The 21,274-nt window shown below is 42.2% G+C and overlaps 1 protein-coding gene across 2 annotated transcripts in view; it reads right to left on the bottom strand.

The window, feature by feature from the left end:
* The window catches only part of ASAP1 (ArfGAP with SH3 domain, ankyrin repeat and PH domain 1), a 329,105-nt gene that overhangs the window by 86,833 nt on the left and 220,998 nt on the right, over positions 1 to 21,274 (bottom strand). For both annotated transcript variants that reach the window (XM_073330123.1, XM_073330124.1), the window contains exons 14-15: positions 6,170 to 6,257; positions 4,585 to 4,633 (exon numbers count right to left, since the gene is read on the bottom strand). In XM_073330123.1, the coding sequence (XP_073186224.1) occupies positions 4,585 to 4,633; positions 6,170 to 6,257 (137 nt within the window). The remainder of the gene's footprint in view (positions 1 to 4,584; positions 4,634 to 6,169; positions 6,258 to 21,274) is intronic.

Raw genomic sequence — 21,274 nt, 5'->3', positions numbered from 1 at the left:
ACCGTAGTCTTCCTTGAGCCATGGGTACCAGGTTTGGCCTGTCTCGGTGCTGATGGTACTGAGGACACTGAGCATGACAGGGATCATTTGTGGCTATCTCATGGCTCACTGTGGGGACTTCCCGCTCTCTTTTTCAACTTATGAGAAGGATTGGTGGCTGATTTCTTCAACCCATAGCCCTTTAATGTTGAGGGCTGTGGGGAAGACTCATGTCTGTGTGGAGACTGTTGGTGTGTGTCCAGAGAAGGTCTCAGAGCTACCTCCATGAATATAATCTTCTGCCTTAGCTCTCTGTCCTTGCGAGACCAAGATCTAAGCTACTGGCAAAGAGTGCACTTTTAAACGTGTCCTTTCCTGAGGCAATGAATGTACCATGAATGCGTCTGCAATGAAGATAGCGTCATTGCAGGACAAGCACTTCTTGAAGCCTGGAGAACTGGGCATACCCCATTTGGGGGGGAAGGGTCCCCAATAAGAAGCGTGGGAAGAAAGAAATTAAATTCTATCTATATCTCTCTACATATAAGTATAGATATATTTTAGAATATAAGGAAAAAAATAAAAGACACTAGACTACTACTAAAAACTAGTCTAGGCTACAAAGAAAGCATGAGGTAATAGTTGCTAATGGACTGTTAATAGCTCTGTCTCTAGCCAGGAGTCGTAGAGAAGGAACTGACAGGCGTTAGTCCGTGTGCATTGACTAGCCTCGTGGCAGGGCATAAAGATCTCTGATCAGCAGCACAGGAATCCAAGTACACCTACAGTGGAACTCTCATACAGTGAAGCACCCACAGGGACACTACTTGAAGAACCACTTGGTAATACCAACCATAAAGTAATTAAATTTAACATCCTTGGGAGGAGGGGAATACCAAAGGAACCCACCACAGTAGCATTTAACTTCAAAAAGGGGAACCACACAAAAATGAGGAAGCTAGTTAAATGGAAATTAAAAGGAACAGTAATAAGAGTGAAATGCCTGTAAGCTGCAGGGAGACTAATTAAAAACACCATAGTAGAGGATCAAACTAATGGTATACCCCCAGCACCCTCCCCCAAAAAACCTCAAGAGGACCAAAAAAACAATGCCACCATGACTAACCAACAGACTAAAAGAAATAGTTAGAGGCAAAAAGACATCCTTTAAAAATTGGAAGTCAAATCCTACTGAGGAAAAGAGAAAGGAGCATAAATGTTGGCAAATCAAGTGTAAAAATATAATTAGTGGGCCAAAAAAAGAATCTGAAGAGCAACTAGCAAAAGACACAAAAACAAACAGCAAAAACTAACAGGAAGACTACCAAACAATCAGTGGGGACACTGGATGATCGAAGTGCTAAAGTAGCACTCCAGGAAGACAACGCCTTTGCAGGGAAGCTAGATGAATTCTTTGCCTTGGTCTTCACTGAAGAGGATGTAAGGGAGATTCCCACATTGGCACCATTCCTTCTAGGTGACAAATCTGAGGAACTGTCCCAGATTGAGTTGCCAATAGAGGACGTTTTGGAATAAATTGGTAAATTAAATCCTCGCCCTAAACAGATATTCATCCAAGAGTTCTGAAAAAACGCAAATATGAAATTGTGGAACTACTAACTGGTATCACTTAAATCAGCCTCTCTACCAGATGACTGGATGATAGCTAATCGTAATGTTAATTTTAAGAAGGCTCCAGAGGCAATACTGGCAATTACAAGCCAGTAAGCCAAACTTCAGTACCAGGCAAATGGCTGAAACTAGTAAAGAACAGAATTATGAGACGCACTCATGGAGAATACTCAATGCACCTTTGTAAAGTGAAATCATGTGTGTCAGAATTCTTTCATGGTGTCAGCAAACGTGGACAAGGGTGATCCAGTGGATATAGTGTCTTGGACTTTCAAAAAGCTCACCAAAGGTTCTTAAGAGAAATAAGGAGTGATGAGATAAGAGGGAAGGTCCTCTCAGGAGGCAGTAATAGGTTAAAAGATAAGGCAGGAATAAATGGTCAGTTTTCATAATGGAGAGAGGTGAATAGCAGGGTCCCCAAGGGATCTGTGCTGGGAGCAGTGCTATTCAACATATTCCTAAATGATCTGAAGAAAAGGGGTGAACAGTGAGGTGACAAAATTTGCAAACGATAAAAAATTACTCAAGATAGTTAAGTTCAAACCTATCTGCAAAGAGTTACAAAGGAATCTCACAAAACTGGGTGACTGGAGAACAAAATGGCAAATGAAATTCAGTTGATTAGTGCAAAGTAATGCACATTGGAAAACAATCCCAACTATGCATATAAAACGATGGTGTCTAAATTAGCTGTTACCACTGAAGAAAGAAATCTTTGCGTTATCGAGGATGGTTCTCTGAAAACATCTGCTCAGTGTGCAGTGGCAGTCAAAAAAGCTAACAGAATGTTAGGAACCATTAGGAAAGGGTTTCATTATAAGACAGAAAATATCATAATGCCACTATATAAATCCATGGTATGCCCACACCTTGAACACTGCCTGCAAATCTGGTTGCCCCATCACAAAAAAGATATATTAGACTTGGAAACAGCTGTATCACCGATCAAATTCACAAAATTACACAGACATATCTAATGCTATTTGGGTCACTTATAAGTACTTGTCCAAAACACACAGCACTTGAATAAGCAGAACTACAGGAATGTGTTGTAGTTTTTAGTGGTTTGTATTTCCAAAACAGGCAATATGTCATTAGTTTTCATCAATTTACTACCTCTAAATCCAGTAAACTTCTCAAGTCTATTTGTAGGGCTAATAAGTTCCATTTAGCAACAACAATATTAAAAAAATACTGCAGAACAAATTCATTCTCTGAGCTACTGAAGTTGAACCGTATTCCTTTATTTTGATAAAACATACTGAAGCTTACAGGAAATAAAATCATTGTGGGATCTCAAACTAATCTGACAAAATAATCAGAGGGGAAAATATACGCAGTAACAAATAACTACTTTAAATGACCGGGTCTCAAAATACAAAGACTAATAAAGAAAATGAAATATATTATAGCTTGATCTTTCAAATAAACAAATATAGGAAAAGCTAATTTACGGCAAATATTTCAAGATCAATTGTGCATCCAGGACATTGCTGACTAAATATTTTAAATGGCATTATTTTCTTCTCACCCAACAAATGAAGGGAAAATAACATGGTGCTTCCCAAACAGACAATGTGCAAAGTCAGCTGTAAACATGACAGAACCGTCACCTTTCACAACCTGCAGGACTGGCCTAAAGCTTTGAAGGATTCCATGTGCAACATGAGGCTCCTTCCCTGCTCACTCCCTGTCTGTGACTGGGCCCTAAACCACTGCTTCCCCATGTCATCTACTTCTTCACCTGCCAATCAGCTGTAAAGGCTTCTCAAATGCATACAAGACAGCAAGCGTACAAGAAGCAATCTGGTGTTAAACTAGAATATAGGTGAGCAGGTAAGGAATAGTGAAGCTGAAAGGAGGGAGGCAGGCAGGCACCAGACCTCAATCTGGGCATTCCACCAGCAGCTTTCTTACAGGAATTGTCAGGTGGCAGTGGAGTGCAATGTTCTACAGCAGTGGTTCTCAACCAGGGGTACGGGTACCCCTGGGGGTATGCAGAGATCTTCCAGGGGGTACATCAACTCATATAGATATTTGCCTAGTTTTATAACATGCGACATAAGAAGCACTAGCAAAGTCAGTACAAACTACATTTCATACAGACAGTGACCTGTTTATATTTCTTTACATACTATACACTGAAATGTAAAAGTTCAATATTTATATTCCAATTTATTTATTTTATAATTATATGGTAAAAATGAGAAAGTAAGAAATTTTTCAGTCACAGTGTGCTGTGACACTTCTGCATTGTTACGTCTGATTTCGTAATCAAGTAGCTTTTATTTGAGATGAAACTTGGGGCTACGCAAGACAAATCAGACTCCTGAAAGGGGTACAGTAATCTGGAAAGGCTTGAGAGCCACTGTTCTACACAACCACACTGCTATCAAAGCCCTATGGCTACCAAAAGCAATACGAAAAAGACAAACAGAGAGATGTGAATCAGAGAACACTAGAAAGTTCTAGAGAGTTCTGCACTGGCAGGTAGATGGATAAGTCTAATGAAATAGTCTATGGGGGCAAGTAACTGCATTAATAAAGTAACTAACGTAAATGACTAGATTCCAAAGTATAGTAAGACTCAAAGAGAAGGTGTTTTCTGTCTCCCATTTCCAGTACCGTACTCTTACATCTAAAGTGGCAGATATATGGTTTTTTCGGCTGTGAAAAAGGTGAGATAGGGTACAGATAATTATTCTACTGTCTCTTCCCCTCCCCCCCTTTCTCATGGAGTTTTTGTAGGCGTCAAACCTTTTGTAACCTTTACCACTCTTCACTCTGATGAATGGCAGTTTTCACTTATGACTTTCAGCATAACAAAAAATCCAGGGAACAAAGGCATATAGTGTTTTTCCACTAATTGAACAAAAGTAGTTTTGCCAGTGACTTCTTCAATGCAAAGAAATGATTTGCATATTTCTAGAGACAGATTTAAAAATATCTTGATGACAGTGTAAACATTCTTACGCTATATACTCTTGTTCATCCTCCGCCTGAAAGTGGTATGTTCTGTTATCTGAAATACAAACAAAAATCTTTCTAATGTTGAACACACCTGACAGATTTGAAATTAATTTTAAGATGCCAAAACAGCATTTGTTACCAAAATATATTTAGCAAGTAAGGACATATGTTAACATAAGTCAGTAAACCTATGACAGCTCTATTTTTCAGTTACTAACTTTTTAATAAAGCAACAGAATTGTTGACAGTATAAGTCATTTGTATCAAATGAGGGTCTGGTGACAGATATTGTTAATGTAATACCAAAGAGGTGAGGCAGTATACTTTTTGAGTTACATTAAGTTCACTTTTTTTTGGTGTGTACAGCCAGCATATTTTTATGCCACATCTTAGTCAATTTGTTGAAAACAGACACCCTTGTGTTTTTAGAATGCATAGAAAAACACTATATGGGGCATATTCTGCCTTGTAAAATCCCTTTTGAAGTAAAAGGAGTTGCACAAGACAAAATTAGGGCAAAATTAACCCAAAATAGGTACATTTTGTTTGGAAAAAAATAAAATCAACACAAAGAAAATGTTATTGTTTTTATCACCATCAAAATTAACTTCAATGACTAAGGCTATGATTTAGTCATGGGTATTTTTAGTAAAAGTCATGGACAAGTCACGGACAAAAACAAAAATTCAGGCCCCTGATCTGTCCATGATTTATACTATACCCCTGACTAAATCTTGGGGCAGCTGCTGCTGCGGGGGGTGCACCCCAGGGGACTGCTGCTGTATGGAGCATGCCCCACGGGGCCGCAGCTGGGGAGAGTGGGGGCAGGTGCACAGCTGCTCCAGCCGCCCCGGGGACTACTACTTGGGCTGGTGCGGATGGCTGTGGGGCCGCCTGAGTGGCTGGCTGCAGAGTCGCTCCAGCAGCGGCTGGTGTGGCTGTCCCCAGGGCTACCTGAGTAGCTGGCCCTGGAGCCAGCTGCTTCAGCAGCCTGAGGTCAGCCACACTGGCCTCTACAGAAGTGAAGGAGGTCACAGAAAGTTAGGGAATCCGTGACTGCCGTGACAAACACAGAGCCCTATCTATGACACAACGCAAGATAGACAGGCACAGGTATTACTAAATGGTTAAAGGCTATCTTTTATGAAGGAGATGAAACTGAAGTTCCACACACAGTATAGGGGGTATTTTGAACAAGTACTGATAGACTGTTAAAACTGCAGAATAATTACCTGACTGAATCTAAGCAAACACGTTCACGCATAGTTGCTACTCTTCATAACAGTTAATTTTGTGCACAGTGCATCTTATGGTTTGTAACAGATACACAGTATAGATATTAGAAAACTTTCCATACGAAGATGTATATAGTCTTGGTCCTTGAGTCAAAATCAGAGCTGGATCCAAATATCCACAAAACTTTGTACAAGTTTGGATTAGGAGCTTAATTTTGCATTTTAGACTCACTTCTAGTTAAAATAGAACCTTGTAATTATTTTGCTATACAACAACATTCTGTAAAATCCCAGCCAATAGACTAGTTGATAATGAATGGTGTAAATATTTATTCACTTAAAATGTCACATACGTGATATCAGATCAAAAGACTTCTTATCTTCTGCATTTGGCTTCACCTGGCAGGTTAGTAAATTCAGTTTGGCAGGTTGCCTGTTGGACTAAAGAAAAAAAATTACCTATAGCAGTCTTGATTTAGGGCCCTTTTCCCACTGAGAGGTGTTTTTTCCATTCCTTTTATATATGGTTATAGTCACATTTTAATCAGTATAGATGGAGCAGTACAAGAATAACAAAAGCCCCTTTTTAGCAATTCTTTTTTTTTTTTATAATTTCAGACGTGTCTGAAGAAATGATTTTTTAAAAAAAGTCCCAATATTTAATTTTCCTATTGTGTTTAATAAACACAAAGATTCAATTGTTATCATTAAGCATTTTTTGTTACATAATGAATACATTCATGAATGCTTCCATTTTCCTTGCATTTTATTTTATTACTTCATACAAGTAATTGAAAATAGCTAAAAAGTAACAAAACAATCTTGATAAGTATATACACACAGTACATATATATACACACACAACCCCCCCCCCCCCAACACCCATTTCTCTTACTGGGAGACAAGTGTCATTTCTTCAACTAATGGGTAAAGAAAAGGTGAAACCAAATTAACTATACAGGCTGGCTCTGTTTTTCCAACCAGTTTTGGTGGTTGAGCTGAATGTAGCTCCTGTGTAAATCCGGAAGGGATTATTGCTGACCACTGCTTTAGTAAATATGTGTACATAATGTGCTTTGTTAAATCTTTTTCTATATTTTCACTTACCTGACTATGGCTCTGGTTCAGGAAGGTACTTAAGCATATACCTAGCTTTAATGTATCCACTGACCTCAACTGATTACTCACATGATCAAAGTATGTTTAAGTACCTTCCTGAATGGTCTAATATGAGCACACAGGAATCATACAATACATCTTTCCACTGATCTATATTGAAATTCTTCTGTATACAAATCCTCAAGATCTAGCTCCTCTGTCAGCTTTCAAAATACTCCTCGGGGTAAGTGCAGTAAGTAAGTTTAAATAAACCTTGTTTGAGTGAACTACTACCAAAAAGGTTTTGGTTGTCCCCTGCAGTCTGAAATAACGTAAATAAAATAATGACCAGAAGAGCTGCCGCCAGGCTTATGGTCATTAAAAAGTTATATTAAATGTGAATGCTCAAATCACATGTAGAGAATAAGGCTTCAACTCAAATGCAAGAACAAGTTAGGGGACCTTCAAGAAGCATATTACATGGGTCTCAAAATATCCACAGTTAATATCCCTTTCATCCCCCATAGCGCATGCAAGCAAAACGAGACAAAAAAATAGACGGATTAGATTTAGGAAGGATGATTTCTCCATTTCCCACTCCCCAAACTACAATAGAATTTTGCTAATCCACACATTGTATAATAGCCATTTCTCAGAAAAACATAGCAGAAGCTTAGTGAAGTTTATTAAGATTTTGCTATTTTATAAAATATACCACATTATATTAGAACAATTGGGTAATCTTGATTTTGCTGATGACATCCTCCTGCGTTCAACATATTGCTTAATGGAAGAAAAGACACAGATTTTGGCAGACACTGCAAAACAAGTTTATCAACAAGAGAAAGACAAAATATTTGGCCATCAACGTCCCAAGAGCAACCATCAGAGCAAAAGGCGACACTAGAAGAAGTAAGTCATTTTACATATCTAGGGAGTGAGAAGTGAATCAATGGTGACACCATGCTAGATATCAAGCAATGAATATCAAAAGCAGCAAACAACTTTCACAAACTTGAAAAGATTTAGAAAAGTAGCATAATTGGCACTGATACAAAATTACTAATTTTTAACACCACCAAGTCTGCCCTCCTTTATAAAGCAGAGTTGTGGAAATCTGCAGCAGAAATTGGTAAGAAGATCAACTAATTCCAAAGTGAATGCCTGTGGAAGATCTTCAGAGTCCATTGGAAAGAGTTTCTTGCAACATCAGAAACTGAGTAGAGTAAACAAACCTAAAGCACCAAACATGGTAAGATGACGATGAACATATTTAGGACACACTTTAAGGATGCCACCAACATGATTGCCACATCAAATGATATTATGGACACCACCTGGGAAGAGAAAAAGAGGGCAACCTAGAGAAACATTACACGGAACAATAGAGAAAGAAGCCAAATCCACCAACATGACACTCACGAGGCCTGAACAGACCAGCACAAGACCTAAATAAATGGTGGAAACTGATGAACACCCTATTATGCACCTGAGGGCATGGGAATATAAAGAAAGATGATGTTTATTAATGCATTATGATGTGTTACCATACAGAATTAAAAGTGAGTCATAACTGTGAAAATAATCGGATCTCTTTTTTCTACACAGTTAATTAATGGTAGTCACATATCATATGCATAAGTAATTCTCCAAAACCTACCATACTAATATTGTTGTGCCATACTGAACTAAACTTGTGCCACTCTGAGGATCTAGGCACAAACGTGTGCCTGGCACTCATAATGATAAAATTATGTCACTGTTCTTTAATTTATTTAGTGAAGGCCTGTTACTAACAATCATACCTGAGTCACAACTAATGGTTTGATTTTGATTTGATTAATGAGATCTTTTCAGTATTCAAATATTGGGGACTCTCTCCACAGATATAAGACGTTTCCCCTCTCTATGCAAGCTTGATATAAACAACCTAAGCCTCCCCAATACCTTTTTAAAATTTATCATCTTCACTGCCATAAGGTACCATTTATACAATAAGCAACACAACAAAAATCTCTGATACCAGCTTCATACTGTATAGAGTAGCAGCCATGTTAGTCTGTATTCGCAAAAAGAAAAGGAGTACTTGTGGCACCTTAGAGACTAACCAATTTATTTGAGCATAAGCTTTCATGAGCTACAGCTCACTTCATCAGATGCATTCAGTGGAAAATACAGTGGGGAGATTTATATACACAGAGAACATGAAACAATGGCTGTTACCATACACACTGTAACCAGAGTGATCACTTAAGGTAAGCGGGAGGGAGGGGGGGGAAGAACCCTTTGTCGTGATAACCAAGGTGGGCCATTTCCAGCAGTTGACAAGAATGTCTGAGGAACGGGGGGGCGAGGAGGGGGAGAGGAAGAAATAAAGATGGGGAAATAGTTTTACTTTGTGTAATGACCCATCCACTCCCAGTCTCTATTCAAGCCTAAGTTAATTGTATCCAGTTTGCAAATTAATTCCAATTCAGCAGTCTCTCGTTGGAGTCTGGTTTTGAAGTTTTTTTGTTGAAGAATTACAACTTTTAGGCCTGTAATCGAGTGACCAGAGAGATTGAAGTGTTCTCCAACTGGTTTTTGAATGTTATAATTCTTGACGTTTGATTTGTATCCATTTATTCTTTTATGTAGAGACTGTCTAGTTTGACCAATGTACATGGCAGAAGGGCATTGTTGGCACATGATGGCATATATCACATGTGAAAAGGTCTCTGATAGTGTGGCTAATGTGATTAGGCCCTATGATGGTGTCCCCTGAATAGATATGTGGACACAGTTGGCAATGGGCTTTGTTGCAAGGATAGGTTCCTGGGTTAGTGGTTCTGTTGTGTGGTGTGTGGTTGCTGGTGAGTATTTGCTTCAGGTTGGGGGACTGTCTGTAAGCAAGGACTGGCCTGTCTCCCAAGATCTGTGAGAGTGATGGGTCATCCTTCAGGATAGCTTGTAGATCCTTGACGATGCGTTGGAGAGGTTTTAGTTGGGGGCTGAAGGTGATGGCTAGTGGCATTCTGTTATTTTTTTGTTGGGCCTGTCCTGTAGTAGGTGACTTCTGGGTACTCTTCTGGCTCTGTCAACCTGTTTCTTCACTTCAGCAGGTGGGTACTGTAGTTGTAAGAATGCTTGTTTGAGATCTCGTAGGTGTTTGTCTCTGTATGAGGGGTTGGAGCAAATGCGGTTGTATCGTAGAGCTTAGCAGTAGACAATGGATCGTGTGGTGTGGTCTGGATGAAAGCTGGAGGCATGTAGGTAGGAATAGCGGTCAGTAGGTTTGCGGTATAGGGTGGTGTTTATGTGACCATTGCTTTATTAGCAGGGTAGTGTCCAGGAAGTGGATCTCTTGTGTGGACTAGTCCAGGCTGAGATTGATGGTGAGATGGAAATTGTTGAAATCATGGTAGAATTCCTCAAGGGCTTCTTTTCCATGGGTCCAGATGATGAAGATGTCATCAATGTAGTGCAAGTAGAGTAGGGGCATTAGGGGACAAGAGCTGAGGAAGCGTTGTTCTAAGTCAGCCATAAAAATGTGGGCACCCATAGCAGTGCCGCTGATTTGAAGTATACATTGTCCCCAAATGTGGAATAGTTATGGGTGAGGACAAAGTCACAAAGTTCAGCCATAGGTTTGCTGTGACATTATCAGGGATACTGTTCCTGACAGCTTGTAGTCCATCTTTGTGTGGAATGTTGGTGTAGAGGGCTTCTACATCCGTAGTGGCCAGGATGGTGTTTTCAGGAAAATCACTGATGGACTGTAGTTTCCTCAGGAAGTCAGTGGTGTCTCGAAGACAGCTGGGAGTGCTGGTAGCGTAGGGCCTGAGGAGGGACTCTACATAGCGAGACAATCCTGCTGTCAGGGTGGCAATGCCTGAGTTGATGGGGCATCCAGGATTTCCAGGTTTATGGATCTTGGGTAGCAGATAGAATACCCCAGGTCAGGGTTCCAGGGGTGTGTCTGTGCGGATTTGTTCTTGTGCTTTTTCAGGGAGTTTCTTGAGCAAATGCTGTAGTTGCTTTTGGTAACCCTCAGTGGGATCAGAGGGTAATGGCTTGTAGAAAGTGGTGTTGGAGAGCTGCCTAGCAGCCTCTTGTTCATATTCCGACCTATTCATGACAATGACAGCACCTCCTTTGTCAGCCTTTTTGATTATGTCAGAGTTGTTTCTGAGGCTGTGGATGGCATTCTGTTCTGCACAGCTGAGGTTGTGGGGCAAGTGATGCTGCTTTTCCACAATTTCAGCCTGTGCACGTCGGCGGAAGCACTCTATGTAGAAGTCCAGTTTGTTGTTTCAACCTTCAGGAGGAGTCCACCCAGAATCCTTCTTTTTGTAGTCTTGGTAGGAAGGTCTCTGTGGGTTAATATGTTGTTCAGAGGTGCGTTGGATATATTCCTTGAGTCACAGACGTCGAAAATAGGATTCTAGGTCACCACAGAACTGTATCATGTTCGTGGGGGTGGAGGGGCAGAAGGAGAGGCCCCGAGATAGGACAGATTCTTCTGCTGGGCTAAGAGTATAGTTGGATAGATTAACAATATTGCTGGGTGGGTTAAGGGAACCACTGTTGTGGCCCCTTGTGGCATGGAGTAGTTTTGATAGTTTAGTGTCCTTTTTCTTTGGTAAAGAAGCAAAGTGTGTGTTGTAAATGGCTTGTCTCGCTTTTGTAAAGTCCAGCCACGAGGAAGTTTGTGTGGAAGGTTGTTTTTTTATGAGAGTATCCAGTTTTGGGAGCTCATTCTTAATCTTTCCCTGTTTGCTGTAGAGGATGTTGATCAGGTGGTTCCACAGTTTCTTTGAGGGCGTGTGGCACGAGCTGTCAGCATAGCCCGTGTGGTATGTAGATTGTATGTATGTCTTGAACTATTTTCAGGACCTGAAGAGATTTTTATGATAGTCACAAAGTCCTTTCTCCCCCATACAGTGCACATCAGCAGCAACGTTAGACACCCACCATTGTCCTCAAGCAGCATTTCATGGTGGCAGTCACTAAAATATAACCTGATGAGATTGTACTATGTCAGAATGAAGCTGATTTACTAAAAAAAGTTATACAATATCATCAGAATTAAAATCCCTGGTCCCCAATAGGACATCTCTGTAGTTTGTGTAGTCACAATCAAAGTATCACTGCATCGATCTGTGTGTACAGCACAGAAGAGGTCACAAGACTGAGGATAAGCAAATCAAAGTACATGGTAAGCAAGTAAAGTCTTAACTGAAGACCAGGTGTAGACCCTGTCCAAGAAAAGTAAAGAGCACAATCTGGTATTATTTCCTCTGTCCTATTTGCTTAATAGAAAAGGTGAAATTTGAAAGACAGGCTACGTAAATCTTCAAAAATATACAAAAACAAAAGAAAACACTATGGCAGTCCAATTTTTTTAAAAAAAATTTTTGAGAGAAAAGGAAAGGGCAATGATAAGAAAAAAAGACATTGCTATTAAAACTGTGAAAGCAGCAAAATAAAGAAGCCTGGTAAGAAGATGTAGTAGAGGTAGATGGGTTCCAAAGGAGGAAACACTAACTTTTTCAGAAGTTTAGATGGTCTCTGCCGTGCTCAGCATCACTCATAATATTTTAGAGCATGCAAGGCCTCATCAGTCTTTGTATTAAAAAGTTCACACACTTCAAATGGCAGATCTTTTATTGTAACCTGCACCTCTTTAGGAATTTGAGATGAAACAAGCCAAGAGGATTTTCTCATGGCAACAGAGGTGGCCATGGATCTGGAAACTGTATCCACAGTGCAGAGAATTGCTTGACGAGATGTGTGAGCCACAAGTTGCTCCTCCAAAACCAAAGATTCAAATTCTTCTGTTTTCATGGGGGATTTTGTCAATAAATTTGGAAACAAAGTCCAAAAACAAGTAATCAAAGCCTGATTATTGACGATCCTCATTTGTAGACTTGATGATTGTGACATTACCTATGGTACAATCTGGACTGTTGAACAGCGGTGTCCCCTTAATTCTCTAGCTTGGGGGTCCTTCTACACAGCTTTGCTGTTAGAAAATCCACTACTGGCCTGCTCACACAGTCTTTAGGATGCAAATTCACTCCCAGCTAAATACATGAGCGCTCTGCCCAGTCACTCATTAACTACATACAGGGTGACATTCACAAGTTCTTAGTCCCAGCCATGTCTCCCCAGAAATGTGCCTTGTATTGTCCAGCACACAAATACACGTTCATAGCAAGTCCATCATTCCATCAAAGGAAAATGATATATGCACCGGCCTTTTTTTTAATCCCAAATGGAGTTTCCCCCACACTCTAATCCTAGCACACTAGTTAAGATAAAACAGTAAGATAAGTTTATTAACTGCAGAAAGATAGATTTTAAGTGATTACAAGTATTGATGCATAAAAGCCAGCATTAGTTAAAAACAAAAATAAAAGAGCAATACACAAGCTAACACCTAACTTAACAAGCTAAGTGAATTTAAAAGCAAAGGTTTTCCTCTCTGTATGATGCAGTAAATTTCACAGGCAGCTTTTTCTTTCAGTCTGGGACTATGCTCCCTTAGTTCAGTTCCTTGAGAGTTGATGTCATGAGCAGAGAGATGGGAGGAGGAGAGGTGAAATGGAGGCCATTTTCTCTCTCTCTTATACGACCCTCCCCTCTTTGAGGATTACTCCTAACTGGAGTGTAGGTGAAAAGTAGTCTCTTGTGGATGGACATAAGGGTTGGACTGTGTCTGTGATGAAATGTAAATTTCTTGTTTATACCTTCCCATTGCTGAAGAATGGCTGCTTAAGCCGGTGATAGCTCTTTAACACCAGGCTGAAAAACTGGTTTGTAGGTGGTACCCAGAATTAGATTCTTACAATCTCACATATAGTTTTGCTAAATGTATTTTACCCAGACAGATAATGTTCAGCATATTATGAGCTTTCTAATAATACCTCATAAGGCATATTTTGTACAAAATTTATCACAGTCTTGTAAAAGTGGTGACCATAATAGTATAGACGGTCACAATGATGAATACGTTTCCAGTCAAATAAATTGAGCTTTTTTGAATTCTTTGGCTTGAAGAATAGATTTTGCTCACAATGATGTCTAGTCCTTTTGTGGATCACTGCAACAACCAATGACCCAGATTCAGGGTGCATATAAAATTGTTCAAAGCCGCTAGAAGGCACTTAGTAATGGTGATCTGCTTGTGCTGATGTCTGTGCTACAGAATATCAACAGAATAAGTATTGGCAGAGTAACTTGGCTGATCCAAGTAGTCCCTTATTTATGGGCATCACAAGACAACCAGGTATAGACTGTCTGAACCAGAGGAAAAGGAGTACTCCTCTTGTAGGGGTGAACTAGCCCCGACTGGAGTGTTAGATGCACATTTAGACTGTGCTTTAACTGGTACTGCTGATGTGCTCATTATCAAACTCAATAGCAGTTGGTACCAGAAGAGATAACATAACCACTGAGAACAGTGGTGACTCCTGTACCCCAGACACCATGAGGTCTCTGAACATATAGGTTTGAGTACCAAGTAAGCTGGCACCATTGGCAGGTAAATAGAAGGTGTGAGTCCTGGAGGTCTCTATACTGGGAGTCCTCAGACACGCCGAGGAAACTAGTACCAGGACACAGCAGCCAATGCATGAATGAATGCAATAGGGACCTTCTTGGGCTTTGCTTCTAAGGCAAATCAAGAGGATTTCTGAATTTTAGGAGGTAGAACCTACTGTAGGGGACTTTGATCTCTTCCCCTTAGAGGCTCAGTTTTCCTTTCTCCCCTGACCCCAAAGGTTTTACTATTTGTATAAGATGATTCCTTAGAGATGTCCATCTCAGATGAGCTAGCAAAGGAGCTAACTTTCTGAGGATTACTCGGGATTTTCAGGCCCAGTCCCTGTAGTATTTCAAGAGGGGCTCATGGACCTCTTCCAGCAGAAACAATTTCAGGTGAGTCACTCTTGCTTTTTGTGTTCTCTTCAAGAACAATTTGCAAATGGCAAATTTCTCCAGTACGTACCATCACCAATAGACATAATAAGCATATTGAGTCCATCTTTAAGGGACATCATTGTCTCAGATGAAGGACAATTTCTAAGACTGATAACTTGTGTTCCATCAAAAGGATTGGACCTGGTACTTGAAAGTCTCACTGGTACAGAAAAGTTCTTTCTTAAGAGAAGAAAGGAAAAACTAAACAAATGACTACACCTAATCACAAACTACTAAATATCTACTGACCACTTATTTAAAAAATAATGGACAGACTTCAGAATGAGAAGCTTTAGTTTTATCTCATAGCCACAGACTGGTGAGAAGGAATTGAGGGACGGCTGAGGTCACCCCATCCTTTAAAACCTCAGGTGGACGCCACAAGGATATGCAAAGTGCATGTGCGACCCCATATGCTGCTGGCCAAAATAACCCTAAACTGAGTGCATGGTGCACATGCACCAACAGTGCAATATATATGGACAAGCACTTGAACAACAACAAAAAGAGGAGATATCCTAGGAGAACCAGAAACAGCAGCACAGTATAGGACATCTAAACCTCTGCCATAAATCCTGTTTTTAAAGCTGTTTTGAACAATCTATTAACTGAAATGCAAATGTATGAATGTTACAATAACCTGAAGTATTTTGAGTGAGAAGCTTGGACATTGCCAAGTTCTGTCTCATAGCAATAGATGGTGAGAAGGAATTAAGAGATATCCCCAAGATCACACAAGATGTCAGTGACAGCACTTGCAGTACAACCAGGTGTCCTGACTGAGGCCAGCGCCTTACCCACCAAATGCAAATTACAGCAACAAAGCATATTTATTAGATTTTACTTCATCTGCAAGTGTTAAAATGTAAAGTGCTAATTCCGCTAGATACAACAAGAGGACTTCAGAGGATGTCAGTCAGACATGACTTCATGAGTGCTAAATTTATAGAATTTATGAAGAAGTGATCTGCAGTTTTAGTTTTGTGTGTGTCCTGGGTTTAACCCATTAAACTGCTAGACTACAGGTTTCAGAGTAGCTGTCAAGGTTCCTCCCCCACTCTGAACTCTAGGGTACAGATGTGGGGACCTGCATGAAAAACCTCCTAAGCTTATCTTTACCAGCTTAGGTCAAAACTTCCCCAAGGTACAAAATATTACCCCCGTTATCCTTGGAATGGCTGCTACCACCACCAAACTAATACTGGTTACTGGGGAAGAGCTGTTTGGACGCGTCCTTCCCCCCAAAATACTTCCCAAAACCTTGCACCCCACTTCCTGGACAAGGTTTGGTAAAAAGCCTCACCAATTTGCCTAGGTGACTACAGACCCAGACCCTTGGATCTTAAGAACAATGAACAATCCTCCCAACACTTGCACCCCCCCCTTTCCTGGGAAATGTTGGATAAAAAGCCTCACCAATTTGCATAGGTGACCACAAACCCAAACCCTTGGATCTGAGAACAATGAAAAAGCATTCAGTGTTTTACAAGAAGACTTTTAATAAAAAATAGAAGTAAATAGAAATAAAGAAATCCCCCCTGTAAAATCAGGATGGTAGATATCTTACAGGGTAATTAGATTCAAAAACATAGAGAACCCCTCTAGGCAAAACCTTAAGTTACAAAAAAGATACACAGACAGAAATAGTTATTCTATTCAGCACAATTCTTTTCTCAGCCATTTAAAGAAATCATAATCTAACACATACCTAGCTAGATTACTTACTAAAAATTCTAAGACTCCATTCCTGTTCTGTCCCCGGCCAAGACGACTACAGACAGACACACAAACCCTTTGTTTCTCTCCCTCCTCCCAGCTTTTGAAAGTATCTTGTCTCCTCATTGGTCATTTTGGTCAGGTGCCAGCGAGGTTACCTTTAGCTTCTTAACCCTTTACAGGTGAGAGGAGCTTTCCCCTGGCCAGGAGGGATTTCAAAGGGGTTTACCCTTCCCTTTATATTTATGACATGCCCCCCAAATCTCAGCTAGGGTGAAACACTGGCTGGGATTTCTTCCTGGAGCTCTAGGAAAACAGAGTTAATAAGACACATGCATCTCTAAATATACTACCAAGTACATAAAGACTAACAATATTTTCCACATCTCAAGGACGATTTTAACCAGTTGATTCTGGGAAACTTTCACGGGAGAGTGCATCAGCCACTTTGTTAGAAGCTCCTGAGATGTGTTGGATGTCGAAATCAAAATCTTGGAGAGCTAAACTCCACCGAAGAAGTTTTCTGTTAGTTTCTTTGACGGTGTGAAGCCACTTTAGTGCAGCATGGTCGGTTTGCAGGTGGAAACGCCGTCCCCAAACATATGGGCGTAGCTTTTCCAGAGCGTAGACAATGGCATAACATTCTTTTTCAGTGACTGACCAGTTGCTTTCCCTCTCAGACAGTTTTTTGCTGAGAAACACTACAGGGTGGAATTCTTGATCAGGTCCTTTCTGCATTAAAACTGCTCCCACACCACGCTCGGATGCATCTGTGGTTACTAGGAACGGTTTGTCAAAGTCTGGGGCCCTTAGTACAGGGTCAGACATGAGTGTCGCTTTAAGCTTGTTAAAGGCCTTCTGACACTTTCCGGTCCACTGAACAGCATTTGGCTGTTTCTTTTTGGTTAGGTCTGTCAGTGGGGCAGCGATTTGGCTGTAGTGCGGTACAAATCGTCTGTAATAACCGGCCAAGCCTAAGAAGGATTGAACCTGTTTCTTTGACTTTGGGACAGGCCACTTTTGGATAGCATCCACTTTGGCCTGTAGGGGGCTGATAGTTCCTTGACCCACCTGGTGTCCAAGGTAAGTCACTCTGTTTAGGCCTATTTGACACTTCTTAGCCTTAACAGTTAGTCCTGCCTCCCTTATGCGCTCAAGGACTTTTTGTAGATGTTCCAGGTGGTCTGCCCAGGAATCCGAAAATATGGCCACATCGTCAAGGTAGGCGACTGCATATTCTCCTAATCCCGCTAGGAGACCATCTACAAGTCTTTGGAAAGTGGCGGGTGCATTTCGCAGCCCGAAAGGGAGTACATTAAATTCATACAGCCCGAGATGTGTGATGAAGGCTGACCTTTCCTTGGCAGATTCATCTAGCGGTACCTGCCAGTACCCCTTGGTTAAGTCCAAGGTAGAGATGAACTGGGCCCTTCCCAGTTTCTCTAATAGTTCATCTGTGCGTGGCATGGGATAGTTGTCTGGGCGAGTTACAGCATTTAGCTTACGGTAGTCCACGCAAAAACGTATTTCCCCATCTGGTTTGGGAACTAGAACCACTGGAGATGCCCATGCACTTTCAGAGGGGCGGATTACACCCATCTGTAACATATCCTGGATCTCCCGTTCTATAGCAGTTTTAGCTTGAGGAGACACCCGGTAAGGTTGGACCCTAATTGGGTGAGCATTACCTGTGTCAATGGAGTGGTATGCCCGTTCAGTCAGTCCTGGGGTGGCTGAGAACGTTGGCGCGTAGCTAGTGCACAGCTCCTGGATCTGCTGTCGCTGCATACGCCCAAGGGTCATGGAGAGGTTCACCTCTTCCACACCACCAGCACATTTCCCTTCGTAGTAGACACCTTCAGGCCACTCAGCGTCGTCTCCTCCCTGGGCTGTAAACTGACAAACCTTTAATTCTCTGGAATAAAAGGGCTTTAGAGAATTAATATGATACACCTTAGGCTTTCGGTTGGAGGTGGGGAATGCTATGAGATAATTAACAGCTCCCAGGCGCTCCTGGACCACGAATGGCCCTTCCCACGATGCTTCCATTTTATGGGCCTGGAGCGCCTTTAAGACCATGACCTGGTCTCCTACTTTGAAGGAACGCTCTCTGGCATGTTTATCATACCAGGCTTTTTGCTCTTTTTGAGCATTCTGTAAGTTTTCTCTAGCAAGGGCTAAAGAGGTTCGGAGGGTGGTTTGTAGGTTGGTTACAAAGTCCAGAATGTTAGTTCCTGGAGAAGGTGTAAATCCCTCCCATTGCTGCTTCACCAACTGCAATGGCCCCTTAACCTCACGGCCATATACAAGTTCAAATGGGGAAAACCCTAAACTGGGATGTGGTACAGCTCTGTAGGCAAAGAGCAACTGCTGCAATACTAGGTCCCAATCATTGGAATGCTCATTTACGAATTTACGTATCATGGCCCCCAAAGTTCCATTAAACTTCTCCACCATGCCATTTGTTTGATGATGGTAAGGAGTGGCAACCAAGTGATTTACCCCATGAGCTTCCCAAAGGTTTTTCATAGTTCCTGCCAGGAAATTAGTCCCTGCATCTGTGAGGATGTCGGAGGGCCAACCTACCCTGGCAAAAATGTCTGCTAGTGCCTGGCACACACTTTTAGCCCTGGTGTTGCTTAGAGCTACTGCTTCCGGCCATCGGGTGGCAAAATCCATGAAAGTCAGTATGTACTGCTTTCCTCTGGGTGTCTTTTTCGGAAAAGGACCCAGAATATCCACAAAAAGAAAAGGAGGACTTGTGGCACCTTAGAGACTAACCAATTTATTTGAGCATGAGCTTTCGTGAGCTACAGCTCACTTCATCTGATGAAGTGAGCTGTAGCTCACGAAAGCTCATGCTCAAATAAATTGGTTAGTCTCTAAGGTGCCACAAGTCCTCCTTTTCTTTTTGCGAATACAGACTAACACGGCTGTTCCTCTGAAGAATATCCACAGCTACTCGCTGAAATGGAACTTCAATGATGGGGAGTGGCTGGAGAGGAGCTTTGACCTGGTCTTGGGGTTTTCCCACTCTTTGGCACACCTCACAAGACTGGACATAGGTAGAAACATCCTTGCCCATTCCCTCCCAGTGGAATGACCCCCCCAAACGGTCTTTGGTCCTGTTCACCCCAGCATGGCCACTAGGGTGATCATGGGCTAAGCTCAAGAGCTTGGCCCGGTATTTAGTTGGAACTACCAACTGTCTCTGAGGATGCCAGTCTTCCTGGTGTCCCCCAGAAAGAGTTTCCTTGTATAAAAGTCCTCTTTCTACAACAAACCTGGATCGATTAGAAGAGCTGAGAGGCGGTGGGTTGCTCCGTGCCGCCGTCCAAGCTCTCTGGAGGCTTTCATCTGCTTCCTGTTCGGTCTGGAACTGTTCCCTTGATGCTGGAGACATCAGTTCCTCATGGGATTGTGGACCTAGGCTTGGTCCCTCTGGAAGCGATATAGGGGATGGAGCTGTTTCTGTTGACTGTGAACCGCTCTCCGCTGGTGCACTATGTTGGGATTCAGGCTCCGGCTGAGCCTCTTGTGTAGGGTTATCGGCTGCTGCCAGTTCAGGTTCGGTGGGGCCCTCTGGTGTTGAGGTTGCAAGTACTGGATTCAGTGCTGACACGGGGTCTGGTGTTGGTTGTTCGGCTGGTTCCGGTTCTGGGACTGGTTCCGTCTGGGTCTCTGGGACTGGATCCACTACTGCTGTTGCAGACATTGGCCTGGGGTCCAGGTCCATCACCTCTGACTGGGTCCTGATAGAAGTTTCCGGAACAGAGCTAGGCCTCACGGCTTGTTTAGCCTGGTTGCGGGTGACCATTCCCACCCTCTTGGCCTGCTTCACATGATTGGCCAAGTCTTCCCCCAACAGCATGGGGATGGGATAATCATCATAGACTGCAAAAGTCCACATTCCTGACCAGCCCTTGTACTGGACAGGCAACTTGGCTGTAGGCAAATTGAAAGAGTTGGACTTGAAGGGTTGAATCGTCACTTGGATCTCTGGGTTGATTAAATTGGGGTCCACTAAGGAAGCATGGATAGCTGACACTTGTGCTCCGGTGTCCCTCCACGCGGTGACCTTCTTCCCACCCACGCTCACAGTTTCCCTCCGCTCCAAGGGTATCTGGGAGGTATCTGGGCCTGTGGACCTCTGGTGTGATTCCGGTGCAATGAACTGTAATCTGTTGGGGTTCTTGGGGCAGTTGGCCTTTACATGCCCCAGCTCGTTACACTTAAAACATCGTCCAGCTGACGGGTCACTGGGGCGAGGAGGGTTGCTGGAGAACGGGGTGGTGGGACGATAAGGGGTCTGGAGGGTTCTTTGGGAGGTAGGTGGGGCTTTGGGCGGCCCCCGGTAATAGGGTGTGGTCTGGGGTGGTCCCTTCTGGTCTCCGCTCCAACTGCGACCAGTTTTCTTCTTCTCTGCCACCTCCACCCATCTGGCTCCAATCTCTCCTGCCTCAATTACAGTTTTGGGTTTCCCATCTAGGATGTATCTTTCTATTTCCTCAGGAACACCCTCTAAGAATTGTTCCATTTGCATTAGGAAGGGCAAATTTACTGGAGATTCAACACTTGCTCCTGATATCCAGGCATCCCAATGTTTTACAATGTGGTAGGCATGTCGGGTAAATGACATGTCTGGTTTCCACCTTAGGGCTCTGAACCTCCGACGAGACTGC

Source organism: Lepidochelys kempii, chromosome 2 (genome assembly GCF_965140265.1).
Source record: "Lepidochelys kempii isolate rLepKem1 chromosome 2, rLepKem1.hap2, whole genome shotgun sequence".
Lineage (NCBI taxonomy): Eukaryota > Metazoa > Chordata > Testudines > Cheloniidae > Lepidochelys > Lepidochelys kempii.
The sequence above is the reverse complement of the archived record's forward strand: the minus strand, read 5'-3'. Positions and strand labels throughout refer to the sequence as shown.